The sequence below is a fragment of the Benincasa hispida genome, chromosome 7 (assembly GCF_027475165.1).
Source record: "Benincasa hispida cultivar pf3 chromosome 7, pf3_genome.v1.1, whole genome shotgun sequence".
NCBI classification, from domain to species: Eukaryota; Viridiplantae; Streptophyta; class Magnoliopsida; order Cucurbitales; family Cucurbitaceae; genus Benincasa; species Benincasa hispida.
Window position 1 is genome coordinate 33,207,863 of NC_143484.1, and position 15,260 is coordinate 33,223,122.

Consider the following 15,260-nt stretch of genomic DNA (forward strand, 5'->3'; position numbering starts at 1 on the left):
TTATTATCATCAAAATATGATTGAATTAATTAATTAAAATTAATTAATTTGAGATTATGGACCAGAAAGCCAATAATACTAATGATTTAATTGATGTAAAAAAGAATTATTCCCAAAATCAAGGAAAAGTCCATGTAGTAGGGAAAGATAAATGTGATAGATCCTCATTGTGCTTAATGGCTCATTCGGAGAACGATTCTAGAGATGACAAAAATGAGGTAAATCATAAAATCTCTTCTTATGACGAATTATTTGATGGATTTGAAAGTATTTGAAAAGATTAGCTCTAGATATGTGAAATTATGAAAGAATTATAGAGCATTATCTCTTGAAAATAAATCTTTGATAGATGAAAATTCTTGTTTAAAGAATAGAGCTTATAACTCTTTGTTGCATGATAAGTGTTGTAATGAGAAATTTGCATTGAATGATAGAAGTACTCTTCTTGAAAAGAAAATGATGATAATAAATCTTTATCTTGTGAATTGAAACTTGAAGTGAATCACTTGAGAAATGAAAATGAGAAAATTAGATCTTCTTTAGAGTTGAAAGATGAAATTGCTAGCTTGAAAGATAAAATTCTTGACTTTAAAAATAGCAATAAATGTTTAGAAAAAGATAAGTTGTCTCTTGTTGACAAAATTAAATTTCTTGAATGTGATATTCATGAGAAAATGATCTTTTACATATGCTTAAAGAGAACGAATTGTTTGCTAATAAAGAACTTCAAATTGCAAAAGAGTCCATAAATAAATTGGCTAGTGGTGCACAAAAATTAAATAAAATTATTGACATGAGTAAATCTTCTCATGATAAAAAGGGGATTAAGCTATATAAATAGAAGTTGTTCATTTACTTTTAAAAGTACTACTTTTGTTAAAGGCATCCCTTATATGTCTCAATATGTTTTGCCTAATGTATCTAATTTTGAGCCAAAGTATAAAAAAGGTAAACGTATTCATGAAAATTCAAAGTTTGTGCATAAACAATTTCATGCTAGACCAAATTGTGCTTGTAATGTGAACTTTGTGAATAAGCTTGAAAAATCAAAGTTAGGCCTAAACATTCACTTGCTAAAACTCATTGCATGAATGATGCTAAACTCGTGTATAATCATAAAAAGGCTAGAGATATCCATGTAAAACCAAAACTTGTACCTACTTGTCATTTTTGTGGAGTTAAAGGTCATATTAGACCAAATTGTTTTCAACTGAAAAATGCTCCAAGGAAAAAAATTTTGAGAAAAATATTGTGAAAAATCAATTAGTTAAAAGAAATTCTTACCTAATGTTATATGTTTTTCTTGTGAAAAAATTGGTCATAAATATCATACTTGTTATTTGCCAAAAATGAATGATAGTAATTTTGGAACTAATTTGAAATGGGTTCCAAAGTCTTTGTTCACTAACAATGAAAGACCCAAGAAATTGGTACCAAAATCTCTTGGTTGAGCTTTACTTGTAGGTTGATTCAAGAAGCAATTGTTGCTTAGTCTTCAAATGAGGAATTAATTCAAATGGACGAAACTAGTATAGCTTGCTTGAATCCAACAAAGAAAAATTGCACATTTGGTAAACTCTTAGTTTTTTTTTTTAATTATTGAGATATTTATTCTTTTGGTATCTTTATGGAAATTATATTTCTTATATGACTTTGAAAAAAAGTATGAAATTGATTTCTTGCATTGGTTATTCACGACAAGAAATCTGGGCTTTGATCGGTAGGAAAAACCAAAAACAGATGTACAATATCAGTTTCTAAAAAAAAAAAAAGAATACGGATCTTTGAAGTTGGTTTTAAATTGACATTGTAGGGGTACCTATAAAATCAGTTTAAAACCAACACTGCAGTTGACCCTCTTTTTAGAATCCCAAGACAATTTTTTAATCTTGATTTTTTCCCCTCCCTCCCCATTTTCGTTTTCCTCTCAAATTTATTTATACTTTAATTTAGGTTTTATTTTATTAAAAAAAGAAGGTCTCCCACTCCTCCTTCTTTTTCCCTCGCTCTCTTCCTCCCTCTCTCTTTTCCTCCCTCACATTACCCGTACAACACCCTTCCCCTTTGCGTGTTGTTGCAGCTCGACCGACACACTCACGACCTGTATCAATTGACAGCAATACAACAACCACCAGCGAGATATGACGACGGTGCTTGTCTGATGACACGTGCAGTACATTCAACTATCTTCACGTCCGATGCAACCTACAACCACGAACGGCGTTTACGAAGACCAACCCACGACGTTGTGATATCTAACCATGAAGCAGCTACCCACTCAACATAAGGCATACCAACATTAGCATTTTCCCCTACTCAGTGTGTTTTGACACTTACCCATTGAATTTCAACAACAGATTTGAAATACCCACTTCCTAATGCCTCCAAATATGTAAGATTGAGTGAGTTCAGACACCAACAAACGAGGTTTTGGGCCGCTTTGGGTCTGATCCAGTGGGTATATCACTCTAAATCCCTTTTTGAAATATTTTAAGGTTTTTTATATTGGTCTCTAATGTTTGGAAGCTTTTAATTGGAGATTTGGAACGGTTTCATGGTTATTTGAACACCTTTCAGCATGGACCCAAGCCTATTTTGGTGAGTGTTAAGCGTTATAGCTATGTTTAGAGCCTTTGGAACCAAGTTTAGATAGTGTAAATTAGCTTCTAACTCTTCGTTTTTCCTTGTTTGTAGTTTAGGCTTGATTTGAGGTGTTCGGATTGAGGTTTAAGGTCACTTTTGATAAGTTTACTCATTCTAAATACTATTTTAGATTTCAACCAAGGTTGTGAACTCAATTTTAACCTTTGGAATTGTATTTCATTATCTCAGGAATGACTACATTTTTTTTTTTTTTTTTTTTTTGAGCGACTACAATTTTCACTTTGTTTGTAATTTTGTTTTTCTGTGGGTTAATGACTCTAAATTTCTTTTCGATCTAGCTTAAAGTCCTTTAGATTTTTCTCTAATGATTGGAAGCTTGTATTCATAATTTTGAATCATATTCAGAATCGTTCAAACACTTTTCAACAAGTGCCCAAGCCTCTTTTGATGAGTTTTAGATTGAAATCCCATTTAAAGTTATCCCAATTAAATTTAGTTGCTATTTTAACTCTTGGATATTCTTTGTTTGTAGTCTAGGTTTGATTTGAAGCGTTTGGATTGAGGTTTCAGGTCGTTGTAGGTAAGATTATTCATTCTGAACACTATTCGAGTTTTCGATTAACGTTTTGAACTAAGTTCTATCTAACCTTGGGAACTTGAATTTATACTTTTAGGAGTGTCTTAATGAAGTGTATGGTGAGGATGGCATATTTCTCTCAAAATGTAGTGTAGGGTGATGGTGGGGATTTATGTTGTAATTATGTATATTCATCTCATATTCAACCATCAATTTTCATGGACCAAATCCATGTGCATGTTTGGTATTCCCATTTTATCTTCAGATTTGGTGGTATTCAACTTCTTTTTTACGTGATGTTTCATTGAGTTATAATTTTGGTCTAATATTGTGTATTTTTTCAATTTGTTTATTCTTTTTTTTTTTTCTTTATAGTTTATGGTTTCAGACGTATCCTTAAAAATGTACATTCGTATGTGTACATCCCCAAATTTAAGATTGATTATTTTGAATTTGAAGCACCCACATTGAGGTCTTGATTGTCGACTTTTCGAGGTATTGATGTAATTCCTTGTTTTGGTTCAATATTAGAGGAGTTTTATGTGAAACCATTTTTTTCATTTGATTCATGTATTCATTGGACTTAATTTTTAAGAAGTCTTCCATCGCATCTTAGTTTTATTTTGTGAATTTGGGCAAAGCATTCTATGACAAGGTTAAATTTAGTTGGAAAATAAACAGTAATATTGTAATGTTCCAATTAACTACAAAAGGTTCGAGCATTTGGTGTTATTTTACAAGTGATCATTGGGTTTATTATAAAGAGTTGAGTATAGTCTTGTTTACTTTATTTGCAATACTACAGCTTATTGAATGGCATGACTGTATTCCATTTCCCATTAGCCAAAAAGTGGAAAACAAAAGGGGGGAAATTGATTTTAATGTTTATTTACGTGCATGCGTTATTTTTGTAGTGATTCATTCGGTGCGAATACCATTTTGGCTAGGTGTTTTTGTATGGGGCTTAGGTGATTTCTTGGACAAACGTATTGGGAGAGGAATTGCTTTTTGTGAGCACGAAGGTAAATTATATGTTAGTGATAGATAGTTCCATTGTATATGTGTTGTCTGTGTTTGAAAGTTTGCTTGACTAATATTAATTTGAGACCCTGTTTCACAAAGGTAAATTATATGTTGGTGAAACAAACTTTGCAGGTATATTTGTCATCATTATTATAGCAGTTCCTTTACTCTAATATGTACAATAAGCATGTGAATCTGTCATTGACTTGACCCCCTTGTGATTATGAGTTATTTTCTCATACATCAGTTTTAAGATTTTATAATATATTTTTAAACATGTGTAAAATTTAATATTGGTTAGCTTGAGTTCATAAACATGTCCAAGATTCATATATATTATTTTGCATGGATGTTCCTTGTGTTGATTTTAATAGGTAAAACACACGGAAATGCTATTATGTGACTTGGAGGATATGAGCATGTTGTGGAGTTGTTTGAATATACGTATGGTTAATATTGAAGAGCATGTTATCGTTTATGTGGTTTTATATAAAGCATGTTTAGAGGAACATCAATGACCTTGTTTTTAGAAAGTGTAAGATGCTACTTTGTGAGTTTGTGTAAAGAGGAAGTCAAGTGGGTGTGGGGGGCCTTGGGTGAATTTTGGTTATTTTGAATATTTGGAATTTGAAACTGTTTTAAATTTAAGTTGATTCTTAATTTGTTTTTTCTTTTTTAGTTGAAAACTTGTAATAGGTATTAGTTTAGTTTGCTTTAGTTGTCATTGAATGTAGTTGGTTAGTTTTGATCAAGTTTTGTTGGATTTATTTTATGAAGTGTTAAATATTCGTATTTTGGTAATTTTGATAGTTCTTTGATGTACATGAGTGAATGACTAATTTCTCTCTTGACTGTCAGACTTAGTTTCAATCTTCATCTATGCGGCTATCAATTCTCAAGGTAGAAAGATATACATTTTCTATCTTTGCAAAACTCATGTCTACTTTTGAACTTTTTAGGACTTAGAAATTGGGTCTATATTTTTCTTATGGGTTGTCTTCCATTTATTCAACTATTGAGCTTTCTTGTTTTGCAAATGCAATAAATGAGTAAAGATTTGGTATCGCAATCTTTTTATGCTTTTCCTTAGGGAACTCTAGATCCAACACATTATGTATTTGAGCTTTGTGGGTTTTTTTTTCTTTATTTATATCTCAAATAGAGACATTTTTTTTCTTCTTTAGATGTCAAACTATAGTTTTGATCTTTCAAAAATTTATATCTTGTGAAAGGTGGTTAGTTGTAGGTTTGGACTAATTCGAACCCTCTAAAGTAGACAACCAGCTCTCTCGAACTTATCGAGCTCTATGTATATCAATATCAATGTAACTTGCTGATAGGTTACTTAGTTAAACAATTTATCATTTTCTTTGTTGTGAATTAGTTAGTTTTTGTTTATTGTTATATACATACAAGCAATTAAGATTTTATTTTGTGCATGCACAGGTAAACGAGAAATACTATTCATTTGCACATGTGCAAGCAATATATATATATATAATGAAAAAACGATGAAAAACATATAATATCGAATAATTACTGACAAAAAGTAGGTGAAACCCGACATTGAAGATAATGTTCAATGTCAGTTCGAAATCGACATTGAAAACAGTATTCAATGTCGGTTGAAAACTGACATTGAAGATAACTGGCATTGACATCTTGGTCATCTATAATGTCGTTTTGAAACCGACATTAAAGACAACAGACATGAAAGACCTTTTATAGTACGATCTTTAATGTTAGTTGCCGATCGACATTGTACCCCTATAATGTCAATTTTAAACCAACATTAAAGCTTAGTTTTGTAGTAGTGATTAGATTTAATGCCATGAGAAATTATTGTATATTTATCTATGGGCCATTTGTCTTTATTGCTTATATTTTGACATTTTGGTCAATTAGTTGCTCTATCCTTGTATTTTTCTCGAAAATAAGTTTTGAGCAAGAATTTTGAGTCTTGCAAGATATTATCATTCTTTTGATGATTAATATATGTTGTTTATACTCTTGGATGAAATTGATTAGAGTTTTTATTAAATGTCTTTTAAGCATGAAGTTATACATATTCTATTACTTACATTGTTGAAGAATTGGTAAATTATTTTCCATATGGAGAATTATGTACTTTTATATATGAATTTCATATTTGAATGAAATTGATTTTCTCTTATTGCTATATTGTTTTGTGTCCCTTTTATGTATATTGGTAATTGGATATTATTTGACCCCATAGTAACAACAAATAGTGGGCCTTGTCGACCATCTATGAATTGATCGGATTAACCAACCAAAGTTATTTTGAGTAAAAATTTGTTTTGAAAATTTATTTGATATTTCTACCATCAAGTTGAATTATGTGCTAAATGTCTTTTTGTCCCTTATTAAGAGGGAATGCTCAATTGATTTCAAAAGGGGGAAATTTGTGAAATTGGTCATAGCTAGAATCACTGCAAAAAAAAGAAAAAAAAAAAAAAAAGCCTATTTCGACCATCTTTTATTCAAGAATATAAAAAACCTTTGAAAAATGTTACATTAATTAGAGGGATTTAAAAGCCTTTGAAAAATATTTAGTCTTTATCAAAGATTTTTGACAACTCTTTGAGAAAAATATTATATTTATCATAGGACATTAAAGAAAACCTATGAAAATTATCTCTTTCATCAAAGGTTATTGAAAACCTTTGAGAAAGATATTATATTCACCAGAGGAGTTTAAAAAACCTTTGAAAATTATCTACTCTTTATCGAATGTTATTGAAAACCTTTGAGAAAGATATTATATTTATCAAATTCTTTTAAAAAAACCTTTGAAAATTATCCACACTTTATTGAAGATTATTGAAAAGCATTAAAAAAGATATTATATTTGTCAAAGAAAATTAAAAAAAAAAAAACCTCTGAAAATTATCTAATCTTTATCGAAGGTTATTGAAAATCTTTGAAAAAGATATTATATTTGTCAAAGGAAATTAAAAAAAATCTCCGAAAATTATCTACTATTTATTGAAGATTATTGAAAACCTTTGAAAAATATATTATATTTATTAAAAGAGTTTAAAAAATATTTGAAAATTATCTACTCTTTATCCAAGGTTATTGACAACCTTTGAGAAAAATGTTATATTTATCAAATGAGTTTAAAAAACCTTTAAAACTCATCTACTTTTTATTATTGAAAACATTTGAAAATGATATTATATTTATAAAAGAACATTAAAAAGCTTTGAAAATTATCTACTTTTTATTATTGAAAACCTTTGAAAAATATCTACTATTTATCGAAAGTTATCGAAAACCTTTAATAATATCTACTATTTATTGAAAATTATCAAAAACTTTTGAAAAATATCTACTATTTATCGAAAATTATCAAAAATATATTATATTTATAAAGAATATTAAGAATCTTTGAAAAATATATTATTTTTTTTATCAAAGAAGTTTAAAAAACCATTGAAAATTATCACTCTTTTATGGAATGTTATTAAAAAAATTTTAAAAATATATTATTTTTTTTCAAAAAAGTTTAAATAACCTTTGAAAATATGTTATCCTCTATTGAAGGTAATTAATTAAATTTTTGAAAGTAATATCTATTTTTAATATCTATATATATATTTTGGAGTTGATATTTATATTTTCAATTGATAAGAAAAAGACTGAAAATCAGGTGAAAGAAATATTTCTTTTATTTAATTTCGGTGAGAGAAAGCCCAATTGAAAGGCCCAAGAAAATGGTCTGAGCCCCAATTTAAGAGTCCAGCTCGTGGAATCGTCTTCTTCGCCAAGAATAAACCAGAAGGAACTTTTTATTTCCAGAAGTTTCTAAAATATGTTCTCTGCTCTCCTATTTAAATGTTTCAACACCCCACTGGAAAGCCATCCTTAGGAGTTAGCGGCAAACAATACACCATTTCAACCAATCTTTGTCAATTAAATCCATTTCTATTCTCTGTTTCTTAACAAATATCCTCTGCTTCGAACTTGAACAACCATGGCTCTGATTCCAAGCATTTTCGGTGGCCGCCGGAGCAACGTCTTCGACCCCTTTTCATTGGACGTTTGGGATCCCTTCGAAGGATTCCCATTTTCAAGCTCATTGGCCAACCTCCCTTCCTCTGCTCGTGAGACCTCTGCTTTTGCCAACACTCGCATCGACTGGAAAGAAACCCCAGAAGCCCACATCTTCAAGGCCGATCTTCCTGGAATCAAAAAGGAAGAAGTCAAAGTTGAAGTGGAAGAGGGCCAAGTGCTGCAAATCAGTGGGGAGAGAAGCAAAGAGCAAGAGGAGAAGAACGACAAATGGCATAGAATCGAACGAAGCAGTGGGAGGTTCATGAGGAGATTCAGGCTGCCCGAGAATGCTAAGGTTGAGGAAGTGAAGGCCAACATGGAGAATGGAGTGTTGACTGTGACAGTGCCTAAAATGGTAGAGAAGAAGCCAGAAATCAAGTCAATTGACATCTCCGGCTAGACATCAACACATCGTTCCTTCTGAGTTCTGCGCTTTGCATTCTACCTAATGTTCGTTAAATAAATTGTGGAAGAATGAGCTTTGTTGGTGTGTTCTGCAATGTTTATAACTTTGTATACATGAAAAGTATTTGGCATTTCTTAAGCTTCTGTTCTTCTTCCAACATATGAGTTTCTGTTCTTCCTCGAACATATTACATAGTAAATGTTTCATCCAATTACAGTTCTCTCTCTGTTTCAATTATGAATTGGAGAATTATACGTTACATATGAATTTCTTTCATCTATTAAAGTTAAGATTTTTGCTAATTATATATAATATCAGTATCAGTGTACTAGATACAAAAAATTTGAAGTCTAAGTGATATTTTAAAATTCTAGGTACTTAATAATACACACAAAATATCAAACGACCCACGAAATAGAATTTATTTAAACATAATAGAATAGAGTATAATTGAGCATATCTATTATCTATCTAGAGATTGCAATGGACTTGTAATTTTGGATGCAATCTATTGAATAAATTGGCATAAAAGGAAGGCAATCAAGAATTTTCTAGAATAGTTAGTGTTGTTATATATATTTTACACTCCCTTTCAACATTAACTGATTTGGATCGTTCAATCATCTTGAGTTGTTAAAATTTTGCATGTTTATTTGTTAGTAGTCTTTTTGTAAATATATAATAAAGTCACTGTATGATTTGCTTCTTGGTACAAATCCTTCATTAGTTGCTTTATCCACATATTCTCTTGTGTTGCCATGATTGTTGCTCTATACTCTACTTTCTGTGGTAGATAATGCAACTGTTGGTTGTATCTTGCTATACCAAGAAATTGTTCCATTACTAAGTTTGAACACATAAACAGTAGTTGATCGTTGTGTATCGTGATCTCTAGCATAATCAGCATCGTAGAAGCTTTCTAACTTGCAATCTTCCCATTTCTTGTATAAAAGGCCATATTCACTTGTTCCTTTTAGATATCTTAAAATTCTGCGAACTGATTCAAGATGAGCCTTCTTCGAATTCTGTATGTAACTACTCACAACTCCGACGGAATATGAGATATCAGGTCTATTAGATACACTAAATTGTAAGTTTTAGTGCTACACTAAACATAAATTTCAAGTCATCAATAAATTTTTCAGAAATCTATTAGATACAAAAATAAAAGTGTAAGGTTTATTATACCAAAATTGAAAGTTTAAGGATTCATACATCTTTAAAGTTGATCCTTACTAAAAAAAAAAAAAAGGTTAACTCCCTTCATCTGCTAAAAAATAACTTAAACATCATAATATACCTATGGTAGACAAGTATCACATTCGTGTGCAACTCTTTTTCTTTTGTAAATCACGTCATTCTAGGATCGCCTCATCCTCAATTGCCTCATTCCAAGTCATATATTTCCTAAACTTTAAATACACCATCAGTGGTACGTGAAGATCATGTGAGTTTTTCTTGGCCAAATATTTTTATCAATAATCGGTGTCGCCTGTGGACACATGTGTAATGTCTTACAAAAGTAAGCTTTTAATGCCCTTAAATCATCAATGTTTATTGGTTCTATAACATGTTTTGAGACAAGTAAACATATAAATCCTATTCCTATAAAAAAGACCCTAAGGTGTTGATCAAAAGCATGCAGTAAGAATCAACAAAAGTTGTTGCAGAAATAAGACGTGCAAAAAAAAAAAAGATGCTACAACATTGTGTAAATTCGGAGTAACAACATGGTTGGATGTTTTCATACTCTGAACTGACATATGGCCTCACCATATTCTAACATGTCGCCTAAGCAACTAAGCAACTGAGCATGTCTAAATCACTTATAGGCTGAAAAGACTTAAAAGGAAAAACCATGTTGTAGCATTGATAAAACTTTGAAGCTATAGTATGATGGAGTTCTTATGCTCTGAACTAACAAATTAATCATTATTACCTTGAGATGTCAGTTTATCATTTGAGCACATCAAATCGAATGAATGTGGCAAAAGTGCATGAAGCTGCCAAATCACCTACATGTTGTACCATCTTCATATAGGGAATCAACATTATCCTGAAGCACTGTCAAATCAATTTGAGCATATCAAATCATCTAAGAGCTATAGAGGTATGGGAAGTTGTCTAATCATTGAATCCTGCAGAGGTAAGGGGAGCTACTGTCACATTTGTCTGTCACAGTTTGCAACATCGAGACTTGTAGAAATATAAAATTGGATACCAAGTGGATCCCTTATATTTCTCAATAAAAGAACCCAAGCTTAGGAGAGAAGTACAAGGAAAAAAAATTCTCAAATAAGGAGAGTCTTGTGCGAAACCCTTTGGAATTTCTGGACGGAGTCGAAGTTGCAACATCGTAGACAAGCAGACTAAACTCTACCTTTTATTCTTTTGTCTATTAAAGTTATTTTTCATTACGACTATATGTGACTAATTTTCTAGTGTAAGGTTTGACTAGAACCTGCAAATCTTTTTGCTTCAAAGGTTTTTTACTTTAAATTATTTGTCTCCATCTGGCCAATCGAGATTAAATAGTAGCACATGAACCTTGGAAAAAAGTAAAAATGTGAGAAATATTTAAAGCAACTGAGCATGAAATAATACATAAGTTCTTATTAGTAATAGTAAGAATACTCATAAGATATTGAGCAAATGAGTATAAACATATCAAGTTAGCATGGATGACCTCCAACTAACTTGATGTCCTATGCCGCATTGGAAAGTGGTTATAGTAGGTTTTCTCGCTTAAAGATTGCATTGTTATTTAAGAACAAGTCGATTAATTATAATGTTAGAGAGATGGAAACATATAACCATGTGATGTTTATATATTAATTAATTAATTAACTATATATTAAATTAAATTAAATATATGGTTATTTAATTAATGTGAACTAATTAAATAAGGGATTATTTAATTAATTAGCATCTAGGGTGAAAAATGAAATACTTAGAGAAGTGGTAAGCTCTTCTCCATATAAATTCATTCTATTAGCCCATTTTGGACAAACATTCATTTGTGCAAGAATATACTCTAGGTTCCAAGATAATTCCTCTCTAAACTCTCTGCACAATTTCTATACCTCTTTCTCTTCCAAGTGTTGGAGACCACTCATCCAACTCTTGGAATCTTAGAGAATAACAAAGTTAGTTGGTGATCGTTGAGAAAATATTCGTGTGAAAAAACAAGAGAAATTTTGACAAGTTTGGGAATCTACAAAAGTAAGAATTATTCATCCATTTTGTTTCTCCCTTAAAATGCATACTTATTATGATGTTTATCTATTTTGTTTTAGTTTGCTGTATTTTATTTCTTTAAAATCGAATTTTGAAATGCAAGGCGTTCTCACGTTTTTGGTCGAGATTTGATCCCTACAAAAATATCACTAATGTGAATATAATATAAATAATTAACATTCAATTCCATAATAATATTATACATCACAATTTTTTTCATCTCTCCACCGTCACAAATATTGCAAAAGACACCTAAATTACAAAAATCCTAATTTAGGGAATTTATTTAACACCCATTGATACAAGTTGATACAAAGAGGGGCAAATGCAGAAGGAAGAACAATAATGTGTAGCGAGAGATGTCAATCAACTTGATCTCAGGTTTTTTCTCTTCCATTTTAGTTGAAATTAAGAGTGTGAAGTGATCAAGGAAGGAATGTAAGCTTCGTTTGTTGAATATCGATGAGATGGTGTTAACGCACTCTCGATATTTATATAGGATGGATCATACAAATTCGAAATGCTTCCAGACTTTTTTGGTCTTTCCCTTACTTCCCTTTTTGACTTTTCCAAATGCTAGCGTATTACCTTTCTTTCCTAACTTTCTTCAACCTCCTACAGTAATTGGATTTTTTATTCTAATTTCCAAATTGACTGTTGAAATGGGCTGAGGAGATTGTAGAAGCTTCTGGAATCATCTTGTTCTCCTGGAAGAAGAAACCAGAAGGAAGATTTTTATTTAAATGTTTCAACTTCTCACTCCCAGCAGACAAATCAACATATCAAACGACTTCATCAGTTAATTCCGTTTCTATACTCTGCTCCCTCTCTATTTCTTAATAAAAACAACCTCTGCATTAAACTTGAACAACCATGGCTCTGATTTCAAGCATTTTTGGTGGCCACCGGAGCAACGTCTTCGACCCCTTTTCATTGGACGTTTGGGACCCCTTCGAAGGCTTCCCATTTTCAACTTCACTAGCCAACCTCCCTTCCTCTGCTCGTGAGACCTCTGCTTTTGCCAACGCTCGTATCGACTGGAAAGAAACCCCGGAAGCCCACATCTTCAAGGCCGATCTTCCTGGAATCAAAAAGGAAGAAGTTAAAGTTGAAGTGGAAGAAGGCAGGGTGTTGCAAATTAGTGGTGAGAGGAGCAAAGAGCAGGAAGAGAAGAACGACAAATGGCATAGAATCGAACGGAGCAGTGGGAAATTCTTGAGGAGATTCAGGCTGCCGGAGAATGCTAAAGTTGAGGAGGTGAAGGCCAACATGGACAATGGAGTGCTGACTGTGACAGTGCCCAAAATGGAAGAGAAGAAGCCTGAAATGAAGTCCATTGACATCTCTGGTTAAAGTTGTGTTCAGTGAAAGGTTGAGAATGTAATTTAAAATGAAGTCCATTGACATCTTTTTTTTAAAAAAAATATTACATTAATATTGCAATATGTAAAAATTAATTTAAATATTTTTTTGGGTACTAATTTAAATGTTTTAAACAGTTGTTATATTAAAAAAATATGTGTGGACATTAAAATTTCATAAAGAAAACATACGTGGGAGTTTCTATACCAAATCAGCCCATTTTCGGCAGAAGAAAAAAAAAGGTTAGATTTTTTGTTGCAGGCTTACATCCTAAACATGAGAAGTGAAACATTTAAGGTAAAAAGCACTAAGGTGTCCTTTGTTTCAAGGTTTTAAACATGTTTGCCAATAAATTAATAATTTATTTTCCTTGCAACTCGCAATTTAAAATATTGAAAACAATTAATAATTTATGGATATAATTCAAGGCGGCAAACAATCACATCAAAATGAGCCAATCAAATGAAGCTAAATCCTTTTTCTTTTTCTTATATATATATTTATATATATTGTTCCACTTTTCATCAATACAAAGTAGTACAGCACAAAACTATCAATATGCAACAAAAGATTAGAAGGGAAAAAGACTTGGAAACAATGACGGAAGGAACAGAGTGCAATCTAGCTAGGCCACACTATAGGTATTATTATCTGGTGAAAGCTCTATGTTAAGACTAGGAATAAAGAGCTGAGCAGCATATCTATGAAGAAACTGAGAGATTTGAAGATCTGAAAAGAATTAAAATGTAAATTTGATCATAGATCAGCAAATAAATTGTAGTTTTTGGAGTCTACTGCTATGAGCCTTAAAGCTGCAACCGCTGCTGCTAAAGACATACAGCTAAAGAAACAAACATTAAACCAATGCCAAAGCTTTTGTAGAGAATTGAGTTTGGTCTTCTTTGCCACAAGGTACATATGGTTTGCAAGTATAAATGTAAGTGGGAATGTGCTGACTGCTCCTGTAAGGCTCATGAAGTCTCCAAGGAAAGGTAACATAGCTGAGACCAGTGTGGTTATGGCCAGGTACCCTCCTTTCACACCTATTCTGAATGACAAATTTTTTACATTCAGTGCACTTCCTGTGATCCAGTACCTTGTGTCCAAATACTCGTACATTGGGCTGGCAAATATCTGAATGCAAAATATAAAGACCATCAAGTTAAAACGGATTGAGAACCTCATATACTCGATCAAGAAAAAAGAGGCACAGTATAGTTAGAAGAGAAGATTGATGAGAATTACATGCAGAGCGATGACTGTTTGAAGGAAAGCGGGTATATTTGCTATTGCCTTCACCCAAATTGGACCATTTACGCTGTTGAGTAAATAAGTCGAGGTGGAAGATCCATATGCCCAGTATCCGATAAAAGTAACGGCATACATGGGCAAGACTCCAACGGTGAACTGGAAGTAGAGAGCCTTTAGCATGTTCTTGACTACAGGCTGCCTCACCGTTGCCTGTGAGCAATGAAGGTTTGAAGAAGATAAGTTCGGAAGCATATATATCTTAAGTTTAAACATAGATGGTATATAAGTGATGAAAAGATGTGAAAGGAAACACTAAAGGCTGCTCGGGAGCTTGCCCTTTGCCTACTATTTAGGTGGTGAAAATTTTATAGTTTATACATATAGAGTTTAATGGAGAACTGGATAAGAAATGGAGAAAATTCTAGCACGTAAATAATAATTGTTGATAGATTTTTTTTTTTTCACAAGAAGATGAGAGAAAAATTCCAAAATAGTTTGTAAAATGTTTCTCGCATCAATAAGGAATGAGGAAAAACGGCACTAAATTAGAAAAAAATGTAAAAGAATGCAATTGAAAAAATAAAACGGTAAAATTAAAATAAGTTAGAAAACTCAAAACAACAAAACAAAAAAAAACAAAAAAAAAAAAAAAAAAAAAGGTAAGTTTTAAAAATGTACGAGAATTAGGTTGGAAAAAATATTTAGAAAAAAATAAATAAGAAA

The 15,260-nt window shown here is 31.6% G+C and overlaps 2 protein-coding genes, 1 long non-coding RNA gene and 1 pseudogene across 5 annotated transcripts; 3 read left to right on the top strand and 1 right to left on the bottom strand.

Moving 5' to 3' along the window:
* Positions 1-2,318: 2,318 nt before the first annotated feature.
* Positions 2,319-4,481, top strand: LOC120081211 (uncharacterized). 3 transcript variants are annotated; one of them, XR_016530757.1, is made up of 4 exons: positions 2,326-2,454; positions 2,540-2,598; positions 3,137-3,184; positions 4,096-4,481. It is a non-coding gene; the product is annotated as an uncharacterized LOC120081211 (long non-coding RNA). The 3 variants fall into 3 exon arrangements; XR_016530755.1 differs by lacking the exon at positions 2,540-2,598 and having other exon boundaries at positions 2,319-2,458; XR_005482721.2 differs by lacking the exon at positions 2,326-2,454 and having other exon boundaries at positions 2,462-2,598.
* Positions 4,482-5,342: 861 nt separating this feature from the next.
* Positions 5,343-8,946, top strand: LOC120080803 (18.1 kDa class I heat shock protein-like). The gene has a single exon (XM_090315718.1). It carries the CDS (start codon positions 8,202-8,204, stop codon positions 8,679-8,681), a length of 480 nt encoding a protein of 159 aa, XP_090171844.1. The 5' UTR covers positions 5,343-8,201; the 3' UTR covers positions 8,682-8,946.
* A 3,451-nt stretch (positions 8,947-12,397) lies between these two features.
* Positions 12,398-13,389, top strand: LOC120080804 (17.8 kDa class I heat shock protein-like). The gene has a single exon (XM_039035445.2). The coding sequence runs from the start codon at positions 12,798-12,800 to the stop codon at positions 13,275-13,277; it is 480 nt and encodes a 159-aa protein (XP_038891373.1). The 5' UTR covers positions 12,398-12,797; the 3' UTR covers positions 13,278-13,389.
* A 627-nt stretch (positions 13,390-14,016) lies between these two features.
* LOC120081027 (proline transporter 1 pseudogene) lies at positions 14,017-14,789 on the bottom strand (annotated as a pseudogene).
* Positions 14,790-15,260: the final 471 nt, after the last annotated feature.

Coding starts and splice junctions, on each gene's coding strand:
- LOC120080804 (XM_039035445.2), top strand. CDS start 12,798: ATGGCTCTGATTTCAAGCATTTTTGGTGGCCACCGGAGCAACGTCTTC.
- LOC120080803 (XM_090315718.1), top strand. CDS start 8,202: ATGGCTCTGATTCCAAGCATTTTCGGTGGCCGCCGGAGCAACGTCTTC.